At 46.5% G+C, this 20,665-nt stretch overlaps 1 protein-coding gene across 2 annotated transcripts; it reads left to right on the forward strand.

Moving 5' to 3' along the window:
• The first annotated feature begins 3,283 nt into the window (after positions 1 to 3,283).
• On the forward strand, positions 3,284 to 20,172 carry igsf9bb (immunoglobulin superfamily, member 9Bb). Of its 2 annotated transcripts, none has more exons than XM_061300040.1 (20): positions 3,284 to 3,632; positions 5,717 to 5,908; positions 6,943 to 7,089; positions 7,180 to 7,331; positions 7,416 to 7,533; positions 9,150 to 9,291; positions 9,659 to 9,804; positions 11,044 to 11,186; positions 11,251 to 11,391; positions 11,505 to 11,621; positions 11,699 to 11,849; positions 11,908 to 12,031; positions 12,660 to 12,835; positions 12,912 to 13,138; positions 13,507 to 13,591; positions 13,656 to 13,820; positions 13,941 to 13,986; positions 14,252 to 15,886; positions 17,776 to 17,903; positions 18,036 to 20,172. In XM_061300040.1, exons 1-20 carry the CDS (start codon positions 3,569 to 3,571, stop codon positions 18,248 to 18,250), a joined length of 4,314 nt encoding a protein of 1,437 aa, XP_061156024.1. In that variant the 5' UTR covers positions 3,284 to 3,568; the 3' UTR covers positions 18,251 to 20,172. The 2 variants fall into 2 exon arrangements, with proteins under 2 accessions (XP_061156024.1, XP_061156025.1); XM_061300041.1 differs by having other exon boundaries at positions 11,908 to 12,019.
• The last annotated feature ends 493 nt before the right edge of the window (positions 20,173 to 20,665 follow it).

The following is a 20,665-nucleotide window of genomic DNA, read 5'->3' on the forward strand; positions in this document are numbered from 1 at the left end:
GCCTTTTGGGATAAGGGGAGAAAACCTTTTCAGCAAGGCTATGACCTTTCCCTTCATCCACTGTTTTGGGCTAGCCGCTGCCTAAATGCCAGAGAGCAAAACGCTTGTGCAGCTCTTGTCACCCCTCCATGCAGTCTCTTTTCCTTTTGCAAGTAGATAAGCCTGCGGAGGTGATTTAATTGGGCAATCAAAGCGTTCCCTGCCCAGAGCCAAAACCATGGGTTGGTTGTCAGTCTCATATGAAATCAAACATGGGCACCGGCAGAAGAAGAAGAAGAAGCAGCAGCCAAACCTGAGTTGATCTACTTGTCAAGGTTGGCAAGGTGTAATATCCCTGAGATTTATGGATTTTTTTTAGCCTACCAAGTGTTATTGCCCGGTGATTCATTTTCAAGCTAGGCACCAAGGCAGGTGCTCTTTTTCTCACTCGTATGGTCAGCTGCTCATCTCACAAGGGGAAAGAATGCAAGCATCATTTATTTATAGACCTAAATAAAGACAACCTTTGAGGATTTTATTGTTGTTGTTTTTTAAAACATTGCATATTATTTGCCTGGTTCCTGAAAGACCCATTGCGTGAATTGGATCTCTTTAGCATTTATTCAAATGAGTTTTCATGCATACAATCCGTTCAAAACCAAAGGGCTGTTTAGTGGAAAGAGTCATTTTTCGGACCCCTGTCAGTCATGTGCCCTGAATCGTGATTACTGTTCTTCCCTTTACGGCGCCCGGGAATGACCCTCATGACCCCAGCAAGAAGTTCAGGGGGTGTTGCATATCATATTGTATCATATGGAGTCGCTTGTCAAATCAAATGAGTAGTAGAGCCAGGCGCAATCTCCACGCAGGAAGGCGAGGGATAGAATTGAACCAGATCACCACCTAGTGACTGCCTTATATGGTCCAGTTGTGGCATTTGATTTTTGTTCTTTTCCTTTTATGCCATGGGCCAAAGTGTGACTTACAGTATTAATGGATTGCAGAGGAGGACAGATCAAATGTTCTCGAATCCAAAACAGGCGCAGGTCATCTGACAAGAGGCTTTGGGGGCACCGAAGAAATAATTGAACTCAACCTGATCTTTAACTCCTTGCACAAGCTTATTAACGAAAGAAGGGACAGAAGACACAAATACGACCCCACTCGGGCGAAGTCAGAAAAAAGGGAAAACGTGGGACCAAGCGCTGTTAACGACGCTGGGGTCGTACACACACAGACAGACAGACAGACAGACAGGGTGAGCCCACCCAGTGCTATTTGCAGTTGGGGTGTAGCTAGCAATCTGGCGCAACGACAGTACTGGTTCCCTCAAAGGCCTCCCTCACGAGGCGTGGGCTGAGTCAAGTTGTTGAACAGATGTACAGCAGGCTCCACTGGGAATTGGCTTGTTTGGTGTGCCAACGTTGATGCTGGATTACCGTGCTGCTAGCACAGAGAATTTTTAGCAATCCAAAAGGTAGGTATGGCAAAAAAAAAAAAAATCAAGCATCGGGACATCAAAATACATGCTATTGAGGGATACACATTTTAAATACGCACCAAATGGGCTCTACTTGGCAAGAATCGGTTAAGGGTGAAAGATCTTATGGCACTTTTGATTGACTGAATTCATCCAAAATCATTAAACAAGTGGACATTTGTGCATATGTGACTTAATAGTATGAAGTCAGCAAATTGTCTTTGCAAAATAATATTGTGATGATACAATCCAAACTTGTTCAGTCTTTGAATTCCATGAGACATTTCTCTCTCCATCCGCGGTGGCAAGGCGACGTACCCAAATAGGGGATGTGACGTTGCGGACAAAAATGAAGCAACAGCGTCCTCTGCTGACAGCTCATCACCAAAACACTCAGACGTCTGGTGACATTATGACCTTTAATCAGTCGAACCATTTTAATGCTGGGTGTTGTCACAAGAAAGCAACACACCATCATCTTTTGTATTCTCGGTCTAATCAACGCATGTCGATTTAAACTTGAGCAACTTGGGTAACCTACTGATGCTCTTGCATCATACATGTTACAGAGACATCATCAAAGACAGACATGAGAACAATACGGAGTTTGCTTGTGCTGGGCGCTAGACAAAAAGCATATTGACAAGCGCCATTGATCTTGCTGACCCAGACTGAGTGATCCCAGCACACATTTGTGGACCTGCTTTCCTAGTAAAATGAAAAACTATCCCATGGTTATCCCATGACTGCTTTCAACTACATGGCAATTAACACAACACAGTTTTCTGCTTTATCAAAAAGAGAATACATCAACTCACAAGACTGCCAAAATAGAAATGAAAAGTGCTTGTACCGGACACAGTTGATCATATTTTTGTGCCCTTCTTGTGCATTGACCCAAGAGCAGCGCCCCCCCTCCAGGAGTCCCGCAGAGCAGAGGCAGCACGACGGGTTCGAAATGATCATGCATTAACAGGCTGTCTGATGTCAACGGCAACTGAGTCAGTTGAATTTCAAACGGTCCATATTTAGACCTAACTGGGTTACAGAGCTGACGCACACTTTTTCAAGTGCATCAAACAGCATGAATCATAACGGATTGACATCGTTACTGCACTCCACCATGGAAATATTTCCTTCACGTTGAGTGAATCAAAAAATGGCAAGAATTGGATTTGACAGAGCAACGACTAACAGGAGCAGGAGGAGGTTTCCGCTCGTGTTATTGCGCAGGATGATGGTGCAGCTCCGCAAAGGCTTCACAAGCCAACCCACCTTGAAACGGCATCCTCTGATGTTGCGTTAAGGTTCTGATGGAAATCTGACAATCCAAGTCAATCTGTCAGGGAAAGCGTTCACGTGCAGCCTCAAAAGTCTTGTCAAATAAATAAGAACCATATTAATTGATCGATTCCTACCTCTGGATTTGTCGGGTATTCCTGTTCGAGGTTGACGGTGCCCAGAATGCAGAGGATATTTTCAATTTATTTTTCATTTGGTGATTTATAAAAAAGCCGAGAGTGTTGCGTTTTGAATATTACAAGCATCATCATCACGTTTTACATCATGTCCACATGGCTACTGTTAGTAATAAGATCTTTAGAATGCGTTAAGAGAACCATTTAGTGTGTGACGTGGTTGACGTAATTTCTTCAGGTTGGAGTCTAGAAGCTCCGAGTCGCTCTTAAACGTGAAGGCATCAAACCGGCACAGAAGTTGACACTGCAGCTAACCAATGAGCGATCGGCCTCCTCCCAAATCCACCAATGGAGGTAGCGCAGAGGCGGGCTCGCGATGACCTAATGATTGTTGCTCGGTCTCCAAGAGTCGTTTGCTGTAGTCCCATTGGCGCAGGTGATCTGTCTCGGGATGAGAGAGGAGAAGGAGAAGGAGAAGAGGAGAAGAGAGGAGAGTGGCGGCGTGTCGCGGCGAGGGGAAGGGAAGAGAGGGAGGAAGGGGAACGCTCCGGTGGACAAGTGACCTGGGCTCGCTTTGAATTCCAAAAGGACAGCCGCTGGAACGAACGCTCGACGATGACAGCACAGCTTCACCGAATGGGGGGGCCACTTTGAGATATGATGTGCTTTCTTTCCGCTGGGGAATAATACTATGATTTGGTATGTGGCCACTTTGATAGCAAGTGTATTCAGCACCCGAGGAACGGCCGCTCAAGGTGAGTCGAACGTTCGCTTTTATGGACCGCCGACTTCTGCTCAAAGTTGAACCCTTCTCTCACGGGTTTTTCTCTGCAATACTTTTGGATTCAAATGGCCGACTTGACCAAGCCAAGGGGCTTATTTGCTAGCACGAAGCAATACATTGAAATGGAGGGGCTTGCAAATGTGGGGACTGCAATACATCATTGAGCTGCTGCTATGTGCATTGTCGCGGTCTTCAGGTGGACCCTTTTGCAGTTTAGGGCTTTGGAGCAAAGTGGAAGGTGAGCCAGCGGTTGCAGCAGCATGCACCTGACTTCCCAGACGGTCAACGTCAGTGCTAAGGGACTCCACTCGAGTCGAATACGATTGCATGGTGGCTTGCCCTAGTTTTACCACTTTTGTCCGCCAGAGGGAACACTACCTGTGTGAGTGAGCGAATGTGCGTGTGTGGGCTTGACGTCGTCATGAGCCTGCACACTGCTGCGTCTCCTCAAGTTGGGGTCACCGGAGCCCATCTTGTCAATCTTAATGTTAAACCCAACATTTTGCTTCACTTCAGCAGTGTGGGATAGATGGTTGAAAGTGCGTTCAATCAAGCGATTGACCCTGACCTTGTGATTGACTGAGAAGAAGCTGCTCAGAATCTGGCCCTTGTCGTTCAGAAGCAGAACATTGATGGAATTCCAAAAGGTGGCCGGCTGCTGTCTCACTTCAACGTGCCGTCCAGACGCAACCATGTTTATTGTGCCGTCGCCTCGTAAAGTGCTATTCAAACGTCGGCACGACAGCTTTGGACCTCAATGTGTGTTCTGCACATCCGCACCGAGCAAATAGTTCAATTCAGAGTGCTTGTTGGTGCGCTTTCTTGAATGAATTGTTCACTGATCCACTCCCAGCTGTCTGGCCTAATTCTACCAGTCAGCAGGAGGTAAGAAGCTCAAAAGCCATTATGGAGAGCAACATTGAAAAAGCAGCACGGCATTCCAGAAGAGCAACATATGTCGACCACGTAGCATACATGCCATTGTCTGGCCTTTAGTTACCACCAGCAGATGATTGTATTTCAAAACCAGGACAAAGTCATCAAAGTTACCCAACTCACCCGCTTTACTTGGCAGATTGATATGATATAATTTTTCCTTTATCTTTCCTTCTTACTTTCTTTGGATCATTGCCTCGATCATCATGCATGTTCCCTTGGGTATTTGATTGTAAATCAACGAAATCCTAATGGGACGGACGGACGGACGGACGGCCGGGGAGGGGAGATTTTGCTGGGGTTTCCATCTGGATCCTTTGCGCTCTCTCTCTCTCCCGCTTTCATCATCAACATTGAAGTCATAGCACCAAGGGCCCTGTTGGTGCGCAATTTCAGATGATGTCACCAGCAGCCAATCAACACATTGTAAAGCTTGAAAGCGTGTGTGTGTGTGTGTGTGTGTGTGTTCATTCTCCACCACTGGGAATAGCGAGCGAGCACACACTTATTATCTGGTTCTACTGGCGAGCACGAGCCATCTCCTATTTGTGAGCTATTTTTCATTTAGAAATTCTTCTGAATTGGAGAATTGACTATTTGGCTTCAGTGGACGCAATGGGATTTATGAAAGCAGTTCTATTAAAAAAAGAACTAAACACATCCTTTTCTCATTCCATTCCCTCTTTCAACTGATGAGGGCAAGACAAGACGAAAAGATTGTGTCTCGATAGCTCACGTTCGAGTGGCCTTCAGCTTGCCTTCTTGATTGATCACTAGCAGGCGTTACCATCCCGATTGATAGAACCTTAAGCTTAGCATATGTTTTTCTTATCAGATAGAAATAATCCCTCAAAGAGCCTGACTCTCAATAAACGTATTGGTCTATGACTTTTGCTGCTATTCTGATCAAGCTGTGGAATTAGACGTCAGACCTTTGTGATTTTTCCATTGATTTTGGCTCATCCAAATAATAAAACGTCACAACATTGACTTGAATTGCAAAAATTCATTATGGAGATTTTTTTTTTCTTCTTCATATGTTCTTGTATTACATTTGTAACATGACAAATGCTACAGATGCTTAAAAGTCCAACTTGAGCATTGGATGTGTTCCCGCAGGTGCCCACGGAGTGCGAGAGGAGCCCCAGTTTGTGACGGCACGTGCAGGCGAGAACATCATCCTGGGATGCGATGTGTCCCACCCTTTGAACGGCCAGCCCTACGTGGTGGAGTGGTTTAAGTATGGAATGCCCATCCCCTTCTTCATCAACTTTCGTTTTTATCCTCCACACGTGGACCCAGAGTATGCTGGTAAGATGTGTTGAGTGACTTTTGAGATTGAACAAAAATCCAAGTCTCTGCAAAACGGAGAAATCAAGCCATCATTCCATTGTTACTGTCATAGTTCAAGTTCAAAGTTCAAAGTCACTTTATTGTCAATCCCTTCATATGTCAAGACACGCAAAGAAACCGAAATTCCGTTTCCTCCATCATAGTTGAATCTTCTTACGACTGCTCCTACCTCGAGTGTAAAAAGGAAATAAGCCAAATCGAAACAACACCTTGTTTATTTGGTGAACGTACCGATTCCAAATCGGTCCTCATTTTTTTCTCGAGCACATCAGGTTTTAGAAATGATCATAATAAATGACCATTCTCATCATCATTATTATTAATGATCATTAATTAATATATGAATCAATGAAAAAGATGTCTTGTCTCATGGCCTAAAGTAGTTGGGATTATTGAGGACGGCCTTGGCTTTGCTGATGTTTTGGAGTCTCAGAAATCCTTTGTTGCGCTCATCTGCTATGATGCAATTACCGGTCGGCACGGAGCAAAGGGCATTTGACCGACTGAGCCTGTAATGGTCCTGTCCAAATTTGATATGCTGTTGCGTATGAATATCCAGCGACACCATGTGCTGTCACATTTTGGCCACTTGCCACTCATTAGCGTAAGTTACGTCCCTGCCCTCGCCACCATGTAGCTTCAAGGCAAAGTGGCTTTGTGCCCGTGAAGAGAACATCTCAGCCCCACTGAAGCTGACAACTGTATTCATCGTCACCAGTCACTTTTGATGTCGGGTTACTGCTCTTGCTCTTGCTCTTGCTCTTGCTCTTGCTCTCGCAGGTGCTGTTTGGAAAAAAGGTGACACACGCTGATGTTACACACTTTTCAAGCCTTGCCTATTTATATCTGAGCTATTTGAAGCTTGCTAATATTCACTCGGCATTTTTTGACGTTTTCTTTTTTCTCTCTCCGTACACTGCTCACCTCCTCATTACATTCACCTCACTCAGCTGCCTTCCTGCTGATCTCATCTGTATTTCTTTTCTCTCCAGGCCGGGCCAGTCTATACGGCAAATCCTCCTTGCGGATAGAAAATGTTCGTTCGGACGACCAAGGCTGGTATGAGTGTAAGGTGCTGATGCTGGAGCAGCAATATGATACTTTCTACAATGGAAGTTGGGTGCATCTAACTGTCAACGGTAAGAGAAGTTGGAGCCGAAATTTATTCGGAAGTTTATTGTTCTATTCATGATTTGAAATAGGACAATTCTATTTGTATGCCTCTCCAGCCCCTCCCACATTCACCGATACGCCCCCTCAGTACGTTGAGGCCAAGGAGGGAGGAAGCATCATTTTGACCTGCATCGCCTTTGGCAACCCCAAACCCTCGGTCAGCTGGTTGCGGGACAGCAACCTTCTGCTCACCGGTGCCAAGTATAAGGTCTCCCAAATAGCCACCTTTGACTCCATCGATTGAATGGAAGCAGGCAGAAATGTCAAAGCGCTTGCACTTTTGTACCTTCAGGTCTTTGATGGAAGTTTGACAGTGCTGTCCATCGGCCGAGAAGATCGCGGTGCCTATACGTGTCGAGCCTTTAGCCCCCAAGGAGAGGCCGTTCACACAACACGGCTGCTAGTTCAAGGTGGGGAGCTCATGTTAAATAGCAATGACCACTTTTTAGCCAACGTGCGTGCAAGGCGTTTAGAAGGGCGCCACGGCGCTCCGCTCGGTGCAATGTAAGAAGAGAATAACCAGCGAGGTCATTAACTGCTCTGCGGGTTTTCCGTCGAGCGCGACGCACATTTTAAAGACCAAGGACAAAAGGAGGAGAGTGAAGTCAGCTAGCTCTGCATCATTCCAAAATTGCTAAGTCATAGCGCACGCCAATTCATCTTGAAATAAGTGGTGGGATCCAAAAAGTGGGATTCTGTAACCAGAGCGTGTCATTTCAGGAACACCTTTGTCAGCAAGACTAAAAGTTTTTTTTTATTTTTTTTTTTTAAAAACATTCTTGGGAGGCTTAGCAAAGGAAAAAAGAGCCATCAGCTTTTGTAACTTAAGCAATAGATCAAGTTGAGCAACAACTCCCAAAATGAATTATTCATTTAATGCATAATACAACAACAAACACAGCCCTGTGCGTTCTTTTTTTTTTTTTTTTTGACATTTCCAGAAAGTCACTCTTGGTGTTATTTCCAGATTGTTGAACGGGATCCCTTCATTTACCAAAACAGATGGCGCTGCAAATATTCCCCCTCGTTTAATTCGTAGATTGCAGCCAAAGCTGGCCAAAGCAAAAGTCAACCCCTGCCTGCCCGCCTGCCCGCCCGCCTGCAAAGTGTGACGCAATCTCTCAGGATTACATGTTGACATTTTCAACAGATTGATTTTCAGGCAAAAGCATGTTTACTTCCAAAAAGAACAAAAATGATCTTCAGTTCTCCTGCTCACGTCCTTAACCGGACCATATTTCAAATGATATCGATTGTGCCCGGGCAATATTCCGGCCCCTGAAAATATCATTTCTTCTTAAACCGGTAATACAAAGCCCGAGATAAGCTACGATATGTTCAGTTGACCAGCTCTGTATAGTTTATAGCAGAGATGGATTAATAGAGGTCCTCCTGGAAAGCCATTGAGCTGCAGATCAACTACAGTGCCAGCAAATCTCCAGCGCTCAGCTGGTTCCAAATAGGGCAGGTTGGCACACATGCGCCTCTACACACACACACACTAGCACACTTTTGCTGCTTGTCTGGCTAAGGGGTGGCAGATGGAAATACTCTGCCTGTTAAAGGATCAGAATGTGGACCACAGATCAAAACTAACATATGGGACTAGCAATCTGCGTGTGTGTGTGTGAGATTGGGTATTCCCGCAGAGGAATATTAACTGCATGCCATATAGTACCTCCGATGAATTCAGTGATCCAGTGTTTGTAATTCGCTATGAATAAGTAAAGGTTAGCCATGTGATGAAAATGAAAGACCCCCCAACAAGCCCCCCCCCCCCGAGAGACACTTTAAATGGTGTGGAGCGAGCATCATCCATCTGGCAGTGCAAGGATCACTTGTAAAATTGTCATAATCCTTTTCTGAGTGCAGAATAATTGCGATGACGAGAAGAAAAAGCTGTTGCTTTTGTAGCCTCAACCTTTTTTTTTTTTTTATAACACTGTGACAAAGGTAGGTCGAAAATGTGCTCTATTATCAGGAAGCAAATGGGACCTCTTTTTTTCTCCTGTGTGTTGTCCACCAGGCCCTCCGTTCATTGTTTCGCCGCCAGACAACATCACAGTGAACATCTCGCAAGACGCCTTCTTCACCTGCCAGGCGGAGGCCTACCCCCGCAACTTGACCTACACCTGGTTCTGGGAGGAGGACAATGTCTTTTTCAAGAAGTAAAGAGCATTTTTTGAGAGCAGCCATTACTCTACTCCAACCCAAGAAAAGAAAAGATTTCATTTGAATAACAAATGCTAACTGAACAAGCTATTATTGCCAAGACAGAGTTTGAGTCCCTTCTCAAGCTGTCTAGATAAGGAAAAAGGAGCAAGATTAAAGTCTCCGCTGACCAGAATGAGGGCGATGGGATCAAAGATGTGTGAAAATGTAATCTCGGGATCGCAGCGTCCACTCACATTTGTTACAAGATCAATTGAAATGGAAAGAAACAATTGCAGTTTTCTCACAGTTGTTCCGTGGAGAGAGGAATCGAATCATTGAGCTGACAGCCGATAAAAATCTCCTTTTCCTTCCTTTCCGCAGCGACCTCAAGCGCAGAGTCAGCGTTCTGATCGACGGCTCCCTTATCATTGCCCAAGTCAAGCCAGAGGATGGCGGGAAATACACTTGTGCTCCTAGCAACAGCCTTGGCCTACCGCCGACTGCCTCTGCGCACCTGACTGTGCAATGTGAGTGAGTGAGCGCGGCTCGAAACGTACCTGACGGAATTTCGAAAAGCTCTTTATTTTTCTCCTCTGGCGGCTCTGTGCTTGTTTGCCATTAGCGGTAACGATGGCAACAGTTCCGGAGTTTTCAAAGCCATCTATGTCTGTATGGCAATAGGATATTTCAAATGAGCCACCGTCCCATTTGTGTCCAATATGTACACCGACCGGGTCTAAAACGACGCCGCCTCCTCGTGTTCTCGCAATGTCCACGAGTGCTCGTCGCGAGTAACTACAGAAAAGCTGGCCGAGCTTTTGACACTTGGAATGGCAATGCTCAGTAGTCAAGGCAACAGATGTTTTGCATTCCCTCGCTCGCCTGCCTCTTACGTACATTAGCGTGTGCCATGTGTGACAAACAGAAGCAGGAAAAAAGAGAGAGAGAGAGAGAGAGAGAGGGAGGGAGGGAGGGTGAGAGACGAGATTACATCATTGCTGTTAGAGCAGGTATGTTTCTCTGTAAGACTGCAGAGGCCTCTCTCTTTCTCCCTCCCTCTCTTTCTCCATTAGCGCCCACCTCATCTGCGCTCTCATCCGACGCCATAATTCTACTTTTCAATTCCTGATTTTGCTTTCCAGTGAATAATTGCATCTTCCAGTGGGAAGCGGTGGGTCGTGAGCCCTCGCTGCGTCTGTGAGCTATTTTTAGAAACCCGGCTGATATTCTCGTCTGCCGGCGCTGCCCGCGGCTCTCCTCCGGGCTCGTTTCGAACTTTGGAGGTTGCAAACTGAATCCGGCAATGTCACAATAATGTCTTTATTTGCTGGCCGCCACCCTGACGCAACCCCCGTTTTTTTTTTTTCCCATCTCCACTTTTTCGCAATACCAGATGTGGTTATTATCACGCTCCACAGTCGCACCACCTCCTACCTCCTCTGCTGGGTTCTCTCTACCTTACGTCATCTGTAACATTTCTCTCTCTCTCCCTCTCTCACCTCAAGCTTGTGCTCTCTCCCTCGTTTGTCCTTCCTCTGTCCTGCCAATTGTATTCACTCGTTCCTGCCTCTTCACACTCCTCCCATTGCGTTTGGCTTATTTGTTTGAAGCTATCCTCTTTGACCTAACTGGTTGCATTTTGACCCTGGTGAAGAAAAGCTATTTCAGAAAATGCACACGTGAAAGGCTAAAGTGACGGGAAATAAAGCAAATGATATGTACGTCAATATTTCCCCTGTCCTTTCTTGTGATTTGCGTTTGAGCAGATCCTGCCCGCGTTGTAAACATGCCATCCGTACTCTATGTGGCCATCGGTTTGCCGGGCTTTATCCGATGTCCTGTCGATGCCAACCCGCCTGTAACGTTGGTGAAGTGGAAGAAAGACGGTCTCCCGCTCCGGATAGACAAGGTAAGATGACGCGCTTATATCTATTATGATTAGGGCGAGAATTGGCCATGACTGACATTTACAGTACCCTGGTTGGAGCCAAATGGACGATGGGAGCATCCGTGTGGCAGAGGTGACGGAGGACTCTCTGGGCACCTATACCTGCATGCCTTACAATGCCCTGGGTTCCATGGGATGGTCCCCACCTGCTCCCCTGGTGCTAAAGGTACACACACAAATAAATATCTCTAAATATGTCAAATCAATATCCACACTATCTATCCAACTCAAATGATTGCATGATTGCTACACTCACCTCATCTGACTCAACCTGTGTAGGACCCCCCCAAATTCTCAGTGGTCCCTGGAGGGGAGTACAGACAGGAGGCTGGGAGGGAACTGGTTATCCCATGCGAGGCAGAAGGAGACCCTTTTCCCAATATAACATGGAGGAAGGTACGTACGTGGCGGCGCCGGTACCCTCGCTATCATACGCAGCGATGGACGACAGTAACCCGTTGAGATGTTTCCAGGTGGGAAAGTCCAATAAAAGCAAGCACAACGTTTTGCCGCGCGGCAGCTTACAGTTCAAGTCACTTTCAAAGGAGGACCACGGGGAATGGGAATGCGTCGCCACCAACGTTGCTACGAGCATCACTGCCAGCACGCATATCCAAGTTATAGGTAATGCGCACACGGCTCAAGTACAAACAGTGGTCACGAGTCAACCACCCTCCTGCAGGCACAAGCCCTCACGCCCCCACCGGAGTCCGTGCGGTGGCATCCTCCACCTGGGCCAACGTCTCGTGGGAGGTGGGCTACGACGGAGGCTTCCAGCAGACATTCTCAGTCTGGTACGGCCATGTGTGAGTCATCCCAGCTTGCTTGGCTTCCTGCTTTTTCTCCTGGTGGTATTCCCCAAAAGGTCGGGATTGCGTTCAGAACGGCCTGATCCCCTTTTTGACATCGAGCCGCCGTGCTAAATGAACCTTTCAGTCGGGTGGAAATGTGAATTCCCCTCTCTTTACCTCGAGCGCTGCTCTTGCTGCTTTGCTCTGCTTGACTGTGTGCCGTCCATGTATTTTGATCACCTGACACTGATTTCTCCCACTACGGATGGGAACATTCAAATTGAAATCATTCATAAATAAATAAACCGATCGATCGATTCTAATGATATTGAAAATGTGCTCCCGTAGCATTGTTTTCCCAAGATTGTCGCAAATGCTGCATGTGCATATCGACTCCTGAACGTCATCGCATGGACAAAGGGCAAAATGCAAAGCTAACTGCAGCATGGGCTGATCATCAAATCAAAGTGCTGCAGTTGATCATGTGATAACTGTGTGTGTGGACACTTTAGGGAAATCAATATTGACACTTGAATTGCAAACTCTTATCAAATATGGAAATGGATGACATGGGTATTGAATGATGATATCCTCCAAAGTCTTGTGTCTCTGCCACTCACCTCCAACCATGACTCTTGTACAGGCTAAAAAGGGAGCGTTTAGGTCCACATGATTGGCTCTCAGTAGCCGTGCCAGGCGGCCAAGAGTGGATGGTGGTGCCTGGCTTGGAGCCCGAGACAACATACCAGTGCAGCGTCCTCGCTCAAAACAAACTTGGCACGGGACCATTCAGCGAGGTTGTCACTGTGACCACATTAGGTGAGCATCTGTTGCTGCCTCTGCATTTTTGAAATGAGAATGAATTCATTTCATGCCAAATGTTGTCTTCTGCCAGTATTTCCTCTAAGTACCCCTGGACCACTGGTGCTACTTACCCCACCACGGTGCCTCACAGCCAATCGCACGCAGCAGGGAGTCCTGCTTACCTGGATCCCGCCCGCCAATCACACAGCACCGATCCAGCATTACGTGATGGAGTTTCGCTTGGGGGAGCGATGGGAGGTCCTGGATGACAGCGTCCCCTCAGGCGACACGGAGATGCTTGCTCGTGACCTCATTCAGGTAAAACACACCAGTAAAGAATCCCAATGGTTCTCTTCAGGTGGCTGCGGGTTCAACGACTAGGAAATGAACAGAACATATTTTTGGGTGACTAATAAGTTCTGACACTTTCATCTTAATGTCACATCTATTTCTCTTCACCCAAACCATCTTGCCGTGATACGTCATGTGTGAGCTTCTGACTCAGTGCCATCATGCTGATGCTTGCATCACCCACCCACTCACTCACATTTCTCCTGCAGTTCATCACGCCACATCTGCTCCCTTCGATACCTTTTCTACTACTGCTTTCTTATTCCACTGAAATGATATTCCTTGTTTTTATAATGAATGAATCCAAATAAATGATCTTCTTCTTCTTCTTTAAGGAGGCCTGGTATGAGTTTCGCGTCATGGCCGTCATGGACGACACAATCAGTGATCCTAGCAACATCGTCGGTGTGTCCAGTACAGGTAAGGCGTTGTTTGTTTTTTGTTTCTCACCATTGCCATGACTTTTCTTCTTCCTCCTCTGTAGACTTCTTTCCACCGCCAGAGATGGTTGAGGAATCAGGTTTGGCGCGACCGGTTGTGGCTGGCATCGTGGCGACCATCTGCTTCTTGGCCGCAGCCATCCTTTTCAGCACGATGGCGGCCTGCTTTGTCAATAAGCAGCGGAGACGCAAGCTCAAAAGGAAAAAAGGTAAAAAAGTTTTTCCGCTAGTCAATCCAACGACGTATCCTTTTTCGAAATCATTTTCCGTGTTTGACTTGTTAAAAATAGTGCCGTGAAGCAATTTATTTTTTTTTCTTCTTCTTCCAGATCCACCTCTTTCTATTACCCACTTAAGAAAAAGTATGGCAACGCCGTAAGTACACACGACTCACTTGAATCAATAATTGATCATCAGTTCCCTAATATTACAACAATGACAAATGACTTTGACTATTGCGCAAACCCAAAACTTTATGAGCTCGGTATCATGGAGAAGCGTTACATCGGTCGCGGTAGCCGAGGTTATCTTGGATTAGGTCTCCAATCGTTTGTAAAAAAAGAAGGTATTTCAATGCAACTTGTTGTTGTCGTCATTTGGATGCATCACGTATTGATTGACACAATGTTCTTGTCTCCAGGCAATCTTCAGGAAAGGCCAGTCCGGAAAGCATCGGCTCCAAGACCTCCCTGTCACAATCGTCCCAGGATAGTCCTGAGCAACACGGCAAGAAAGCCTCCCTAAGTCCAGCCAAGAAAGAGGACTTGTCTCTCTACAAGAAGACCAAAAGAGCAATCGCGAGCAAGAGATACACCATCTCCAAGCAAGAAGCCGAAGCGACCACACCTATCGAACTCATCAGCCGTGGCCCCGATGGGCGTTTTGTCATCGATCCGGCAGATGGCGAGTTTTCCGTCAAGCCCCGGCGAATCCAGGGTTTTCCTTTTGTGGAAGAATCCGACCTCTACCCTGAATTTCGACAGTCGGACGAGGAGAACGACGATCTTCGGCCTCTTCCGCCAGTTATGGCCCCTCTGCGGCCTCACCAGATCTCGCCCATCTCCGGTCACGAATTCTACCTCCAGCCTCCGGCCTACAGTCCTCGTTTCCAGAGACCCTTTGAAGGTATGACTATGATGGAGAGCGGTCGACTGCAGGCCGCAGGGCAGATTCGCGGCTCTCTCCATCACAGGGCTTTCTATGGCTACCTGGGCTCCCACGGGGATCACGAGCCTCCTCCTTTTTATATGACCGATACCAGTCCCCTTAGCTCCGTCATGTCCTCCCCTCCGTACCTGAGCGAAGGTCCCTTTGCTTACCCTCTGATTCCAGAAGAAATGGGGGAAGGCGATTTCACACAATATGCCGTCTCTGGCTTCCCTTATCCTCTGACTCTGGCTCCTTCCTCCCATTCGCCGGAATTTTGGCGGGGAATGGATTTGACCTTCTCCACGGTGGAGGGTCCCCAATTCCTTTTCCCGCCACGCCACTCCACTGTCCATCTCCATCGCCACGATTCTCCCTACCCCCCCCCAGCCCCTGTTCTTCCACTGAGTGCTTTCCACACCTCTTCTCTCCCAATGCCCACCTACCCGTCCGTATTGCCACTGGAAGCGCCGCAGAGCTACTCCAGCAAGTCTCCCAGCAAGGCCAAGCCTCGCGGCTCTCCGGCCAGGCGTTTGGCAGCCGCGCAAGAGGCTCATTTCGCTCAGCTAAGACAGCGCGCGAGTCGCGGCGCGGCCGTTCCGGTTTTGCCTTACGCCGATCCGACGGCCCGCACGGGCCCGAGCGCCCTCAGCAGCCTGGACACCCGCTGGTTTGAATCCAGCCCTGGTTTCAGTCCCAGACAGGCTCGTAGGATGGATTCGGCCGCGCACCAGGTGGTTCTCCAGCCCTCTCGACTTTCCCCTCTCACCCAAAGCCCCTTGAGTTCTCACCAGGGATCTCCCGAGATGGTCGTCCGTCCCCGACCGCGGCCCAACATCGTAGCCCCGGGGATGTCTGGCATTACCCTCCTCCCTCCTTCCGCAGCCACCTTCTCAAGGAGATCTTCCCCTTCTTCCTCACCCGCACTAGGCCAGGGTAGCAGACGATCCAGTCCCGGCTACCGTTCCCACATGGCCTTTGCTTCGTCGGCGAGCAGCTATCCGGCTTCGCAGTCGCCGTCACCGGCCGTGGAAAGGAGCAACGTCTTTGGCCAGGTGCCATCTCACAGGAGAACTGAGGAGGAGATCCTTCCGTCTGAGCCCTCTCCATCCCAGTTGTCAGCTTCAGGGTAGGTAGGGAGTGATTCATCTGCTTGACCCGTGACGCTTTGAAACGTGACTTGACTTTGCTTGCTAATCATCTAGCAATTCATCTTTGAAAAGAATTGGCATCAACTCTACAGACATACAAAAGATCTCAAATTATTATGATTTATAGATGTATATGAACCGAAATGGAAAAGACATGAACTTGCTTCCACCTAACGGAGGAATGGAATTGAATCCCCAGATAAATATCTATCCATCGTTACGTCTCCATCCGAGCGTTTGAGGGTGCCTGTGTCATGGCGAGGGACGCTTTACGGAGCCGGGCAGGCCCTGCGGCCCATCCTCGGCCCGCTTTCATGCTCAATTGTCCCCCTCCACCTTTCTCCAGATCTTTCTTTCCCAGTCTTGATCCCTTTGAAAGTTGTCGTTGGGCCAAGTGTGTCACAGGGCCTGTCTGCTTGTCGTGTTTTTGCGCCATGTTTGTCTGACTTGGGGCCAGTATGGTAAGTGAGTGGCTTTGAATAGATCCTGGAGTCTTACGTGCTTTGTTTTTGATTGATCTCAGCTATCTGGGCAGCGTTGTTGTGACCAAGTCGTCTACACCGCAATAGGTAAGGGTTGGATCCATGTCTGAAAGGGGGGGGGGTTAGCAGGTGGGGCTTTATTTATTTTCTTGATCACCTCGTCCTTTAAAGGGGAATACAAGAGATGAGGCTCTGCTCAATTTGGGCCTCCCTCAGTTCTCTTTTGTTTTTGCAAAGCAAGCACTGCCGTTCAGAATCGAAAGGGAGCAGCCAGCAATATCGTATTTCGGCTTCAAACAGCAAATGTGTCATTTCCACAATTTGGCGGCAGCCGCCAATCGCCTTTTTGAGCGTGACGTTGTGGTTTTTTTCTTTTCTTAAATGAGCTTCAATAAACATCCAGTCAATGTTCTCTTTTGACATGTTTAGCTTTTGTAAGTGGAAAAACCTCCGGCCAGATTTCTCTCTTTCTCTCTCCCTCCCTCTCTTCCGTTGCCAAGCTAACTCGAGACACACGCCCGTGCACGTCGTATGATCGATCCCATTTGAAGTCCTCTGCGTGCGGGCTGAAAAATAACCGTTGACCATTTGAATAGCTTTCGATGAAATGTTGTGGGAAATTTGTCAAGCAAGTGGCACACTGTGCCAAGTTCAAGTGAGCTGATGGATGAAAAACTTTTTGAATGTATTCCCCTTTAAAGTTCTGTTCCATGTGCAAACTGCCATGCATGCCATTGCTAAATCCTCCTCCGTCCCCCCCCCCCCCCCCCCAAAAAAAAAGAAAAAAAAAAAAGGAAAGCCAAACAATTCTATTGATGAATTCTTGTTACATTTCTTGTCCTAGTGCTTCGCTTTTCTTTGGCTTATTTTTCATGATGTGACTGTTCCCGCGTAGTCATTTCCCCTCCAGCCATCTCTTCCCCCTGTCAGCATGGTGAAGCCCATTGTAGACAGTTTCCATGTCTATGAATACATATTGATAATGCTTTGTTGCTCAGCTGTGATTTTTTTCTTCCTTGTTCTAATGATCCTTGGTTTCTCTCTGTAGCCACTGTGGAAAGATGGCCGCCACAATTATGCTTTTTGTTTAGTGTGCATAAATAGCGGGCGGGCGGGCTGGTGGCAAAAAAGAGAGACACCTCCCTATTTGGATGGGAGCATTTCAAAATGAGAGAAATACCTACATAGTCAGTAGATGCAGTTGTCCTGAAAAGGAACAGTGGTTCATGGAAAGATGTATTTCACAGATGCCAGAAGTCAGGTGTCTCATCTTGAACAATGTGTTGCATGGATCAAGCAGGACTGAATTAGAATGAGTATGCCCTTGAAAAGAGATGGACGGCATGGAGTTAGCCCCTTTCCCCCTCTTTCTTGTCCTGCTTTAGAAAACGTCGAGGTGCGCCGAGTGTCCTTTCGGGGTCTGAGAGGATGGATGCTCTGAAATACCAACGCATTCGAAAGGCTAAGAAGGTGACCGTGAATAACAATAATTCCAAGGCCAGGAGGAAAGCAGGTACGGCGCAATTCAGAGTGGGCATGGCCATTTGAGTTTTGCTCCACGTTCCATCCGCTTAACACATTTTGCAAGCTGAATTGGCAGCATATTCGTCTTGCGGCCTTTGCTGACGGAAGATCTTTGCTGCAGGTGTCTCCAGCTCTCAGACCCAGCAGGCTCCCATCACTCAGGTACTTCAGCCCGAAGAAGCGCTCTACCTCCACAGGAAAAAGAAACGTCTCCGGATTCACGATCCGTACAATCGCTTCTCTGCTCTGCTGTACCGCCGGCCCCTTCCAGAAGATCAAAAGGCGATTTTGGCTTGTATGGACAACGTCGAACTAGACCAGGCCACCTTCCTCTGAAAATAAGGTCGTATCGATGTTCCATGACAATAACATTTACGCATTTCGATTGCTTAAACCGCCTCGACATTGAACAGGACTCAGCTCAATATTTATTGGACCCGGATGACAATCCCTCCAAAATCGGATTTAGATTCTAAATCTAAATTGTGCTCTCTGAAAGCAAACCATCTTCCTTCAATGGTCACGTTGAGTATGCTTCTCAATGTGTTGATCAAACCAGAATGATAGCCGCCGCAATTTTTCGCCGGTGCAAAAAGTGATGAGAAAAATGTGCAAAAGTCAAACACAAGCTTGCGCTGCCCGGTGAGCAGGTTGGGACTTACGTACGTGTGGCTTCTATTTCGCACATCGTGTTATTCAAGAAAGGTTCTCTGATGAATGCTTTCTCTGAAATCATGTGACAGCAGTCGGCAAAAGGTCATATGATATTGCGGCGGGACGAACATGAAAACAAAATAGAAGCAAATGTAAAACTATTGTTAAAGCACCTATAGATATGGTTTTATTTTCAATCATTTTAGAAACCAAAATTTGAAGAAGAAAAAACCAATTCATCACTACACAATAAATGAATTTAAAATAGAATCTTTTTTTTTTTTTTTTTTTTTTTTTTCATGATGAAAAGCAAATTAACGATTAATTTGTACCTGGACCGTCATTTAACACTTTGACTTAGTCATTGGTTGCGGTCAATAACAGTAGATTGTATGTTCATAATGAAGATTAGATGAAAGTTCCCTAGTTGAGGAAAAAAAAAATCGACTTACCGCTGTCTCGTTTGTGTTAATAAAACTAGAAAATAGCTGTGAGGATATTGCTGATGGGCATAGCACTACGAACGCCGTTCTGTGTCGACATCACATTTGTCAAGCTTTTCAGAACCTTTCAGACGAGCGCAAGAACAACTCCATTCTAATCACACAAAAGTATATTTTGAAAAATCCTCACGGTAGGTGCGGTGGGCTGTGAGCTTTCAAAGCGGTGGCTGATTCCTTCAACTTGTACGTACATTCAGTCACACCACTTGAAAGTCAATCTCACTGGGGATTTCATCTCACCTGCTTTACGGGCTGTAGCTATGCGCACGCACGCACAACAAGTAGACAACCTGGTGCTAACCCATGCTGCACATTGACATACGGACTGGACTGGACTGGCTTATGTATTGTTGTCAAATGCATTTTCTCTTTAACCCAAGTACACTACCTACAAATGGAATGCAATGTCATTGTCCAACATTTTTATCAAGCTTCTTCCAGCAAAATGGTGGTGGTGGTGGGGGGGGATGATGGCTACCCCACAAACAAAGATCCTCCCTCATCTTACACTGGCTGACACACTCTACATCAGTCACAGAGAAGGAAAAGTATTGATGACGTGAAGTATCACTTTTGTTCCAGTGTACAGATGGAGAAGAAGAGAAAAAAAAAACACATACTTTCCTTACAGTTTGTATATAACGTCTTAAATAAGCATACATCTTTTTTCTTTTTGGGTAGAAGGAGGTACAGTAGAATGCACATGTTGAAAACTTGAGTGGGGGATCTTAGCGTAGGTTCCGTTTTGTAACAAACCAATGTCAAAATGTGAGTAAAAGACATTCTCCAATATAGCAATTAGTTGATTATTAGGGAGCCAAGAAATAGAAACTATATGAATATAATCTACTACATATGGATGTGTGGGGCCCAAATGGCTCTCTATATATTTGAGGACACTTGATGTTTTAAAAGAATGTACGAGTCTATATTTATTTTTATATCCATCTGTGCTTATATGGTAGCAGTGCAGTAGGGGAAAAAAACAACAAAAGAGAATGGTGCACTCCAATGGATTTCACTGTACTGTATACAAACACAGCAACCTATTTTTATAGCAACGTCTGCTCGCCATGAATAGTAAATAGGAGTTGGACTGTGGGCATTGGTCTTTATTTCATCCTTTTGATTGGGATTAGTTGACGGTATCCACAATTTGGGGCTTACAGAAATGATGGCATGCTTACCCTTTGGATGGTGCTCTCTTTCTTTCTTTGTTGACTTCACAATATGTACAACTGGAATGCATGTATTCATCATTTGTAACGCAGCCATTCATAATGCTGCTTGCAACCCACGTGCAAAGGTGTTTTTTTTCTACTTTCTGCTGAAGCACGAGCATGTTTTGGGGGTCACGTGATGTTAACTGGGTCGGTTCGAGCATTTCAGCAGCTTGCTGGCTGCCATTCAATTCAGTGCTCTACATTGCCAAAACAACCTGTACATTCTGAAGACTGGTGCTATTTCCAAACAGCTGTGGTGCTTTTTTGCTTTTTAATTCATTGTATTTCCTTGCTTCAGACGAAATGTAGCCACACACACTTGTGTGTTGCACTGTAGAACCCGGCCGGCCCAGCCCTGTGGCCTTTAGCCG

This window comes from Syngnathus typhle, linkage group LG15 (genome assembly GCF_033458585.1).
Source record: "Syngnathus typhle isolate RoL2023-S1 ecotype Sweden linkage group LG15, RoL_Styp_1.0, whole genome shotgun sequence".
Lineage (NCBI taxonomy): Eukaryota > Metazoa > Chordata > Actinopteri > Syngnathiformes > Syngnathidae > Syngnathus > Syngnathus typhle.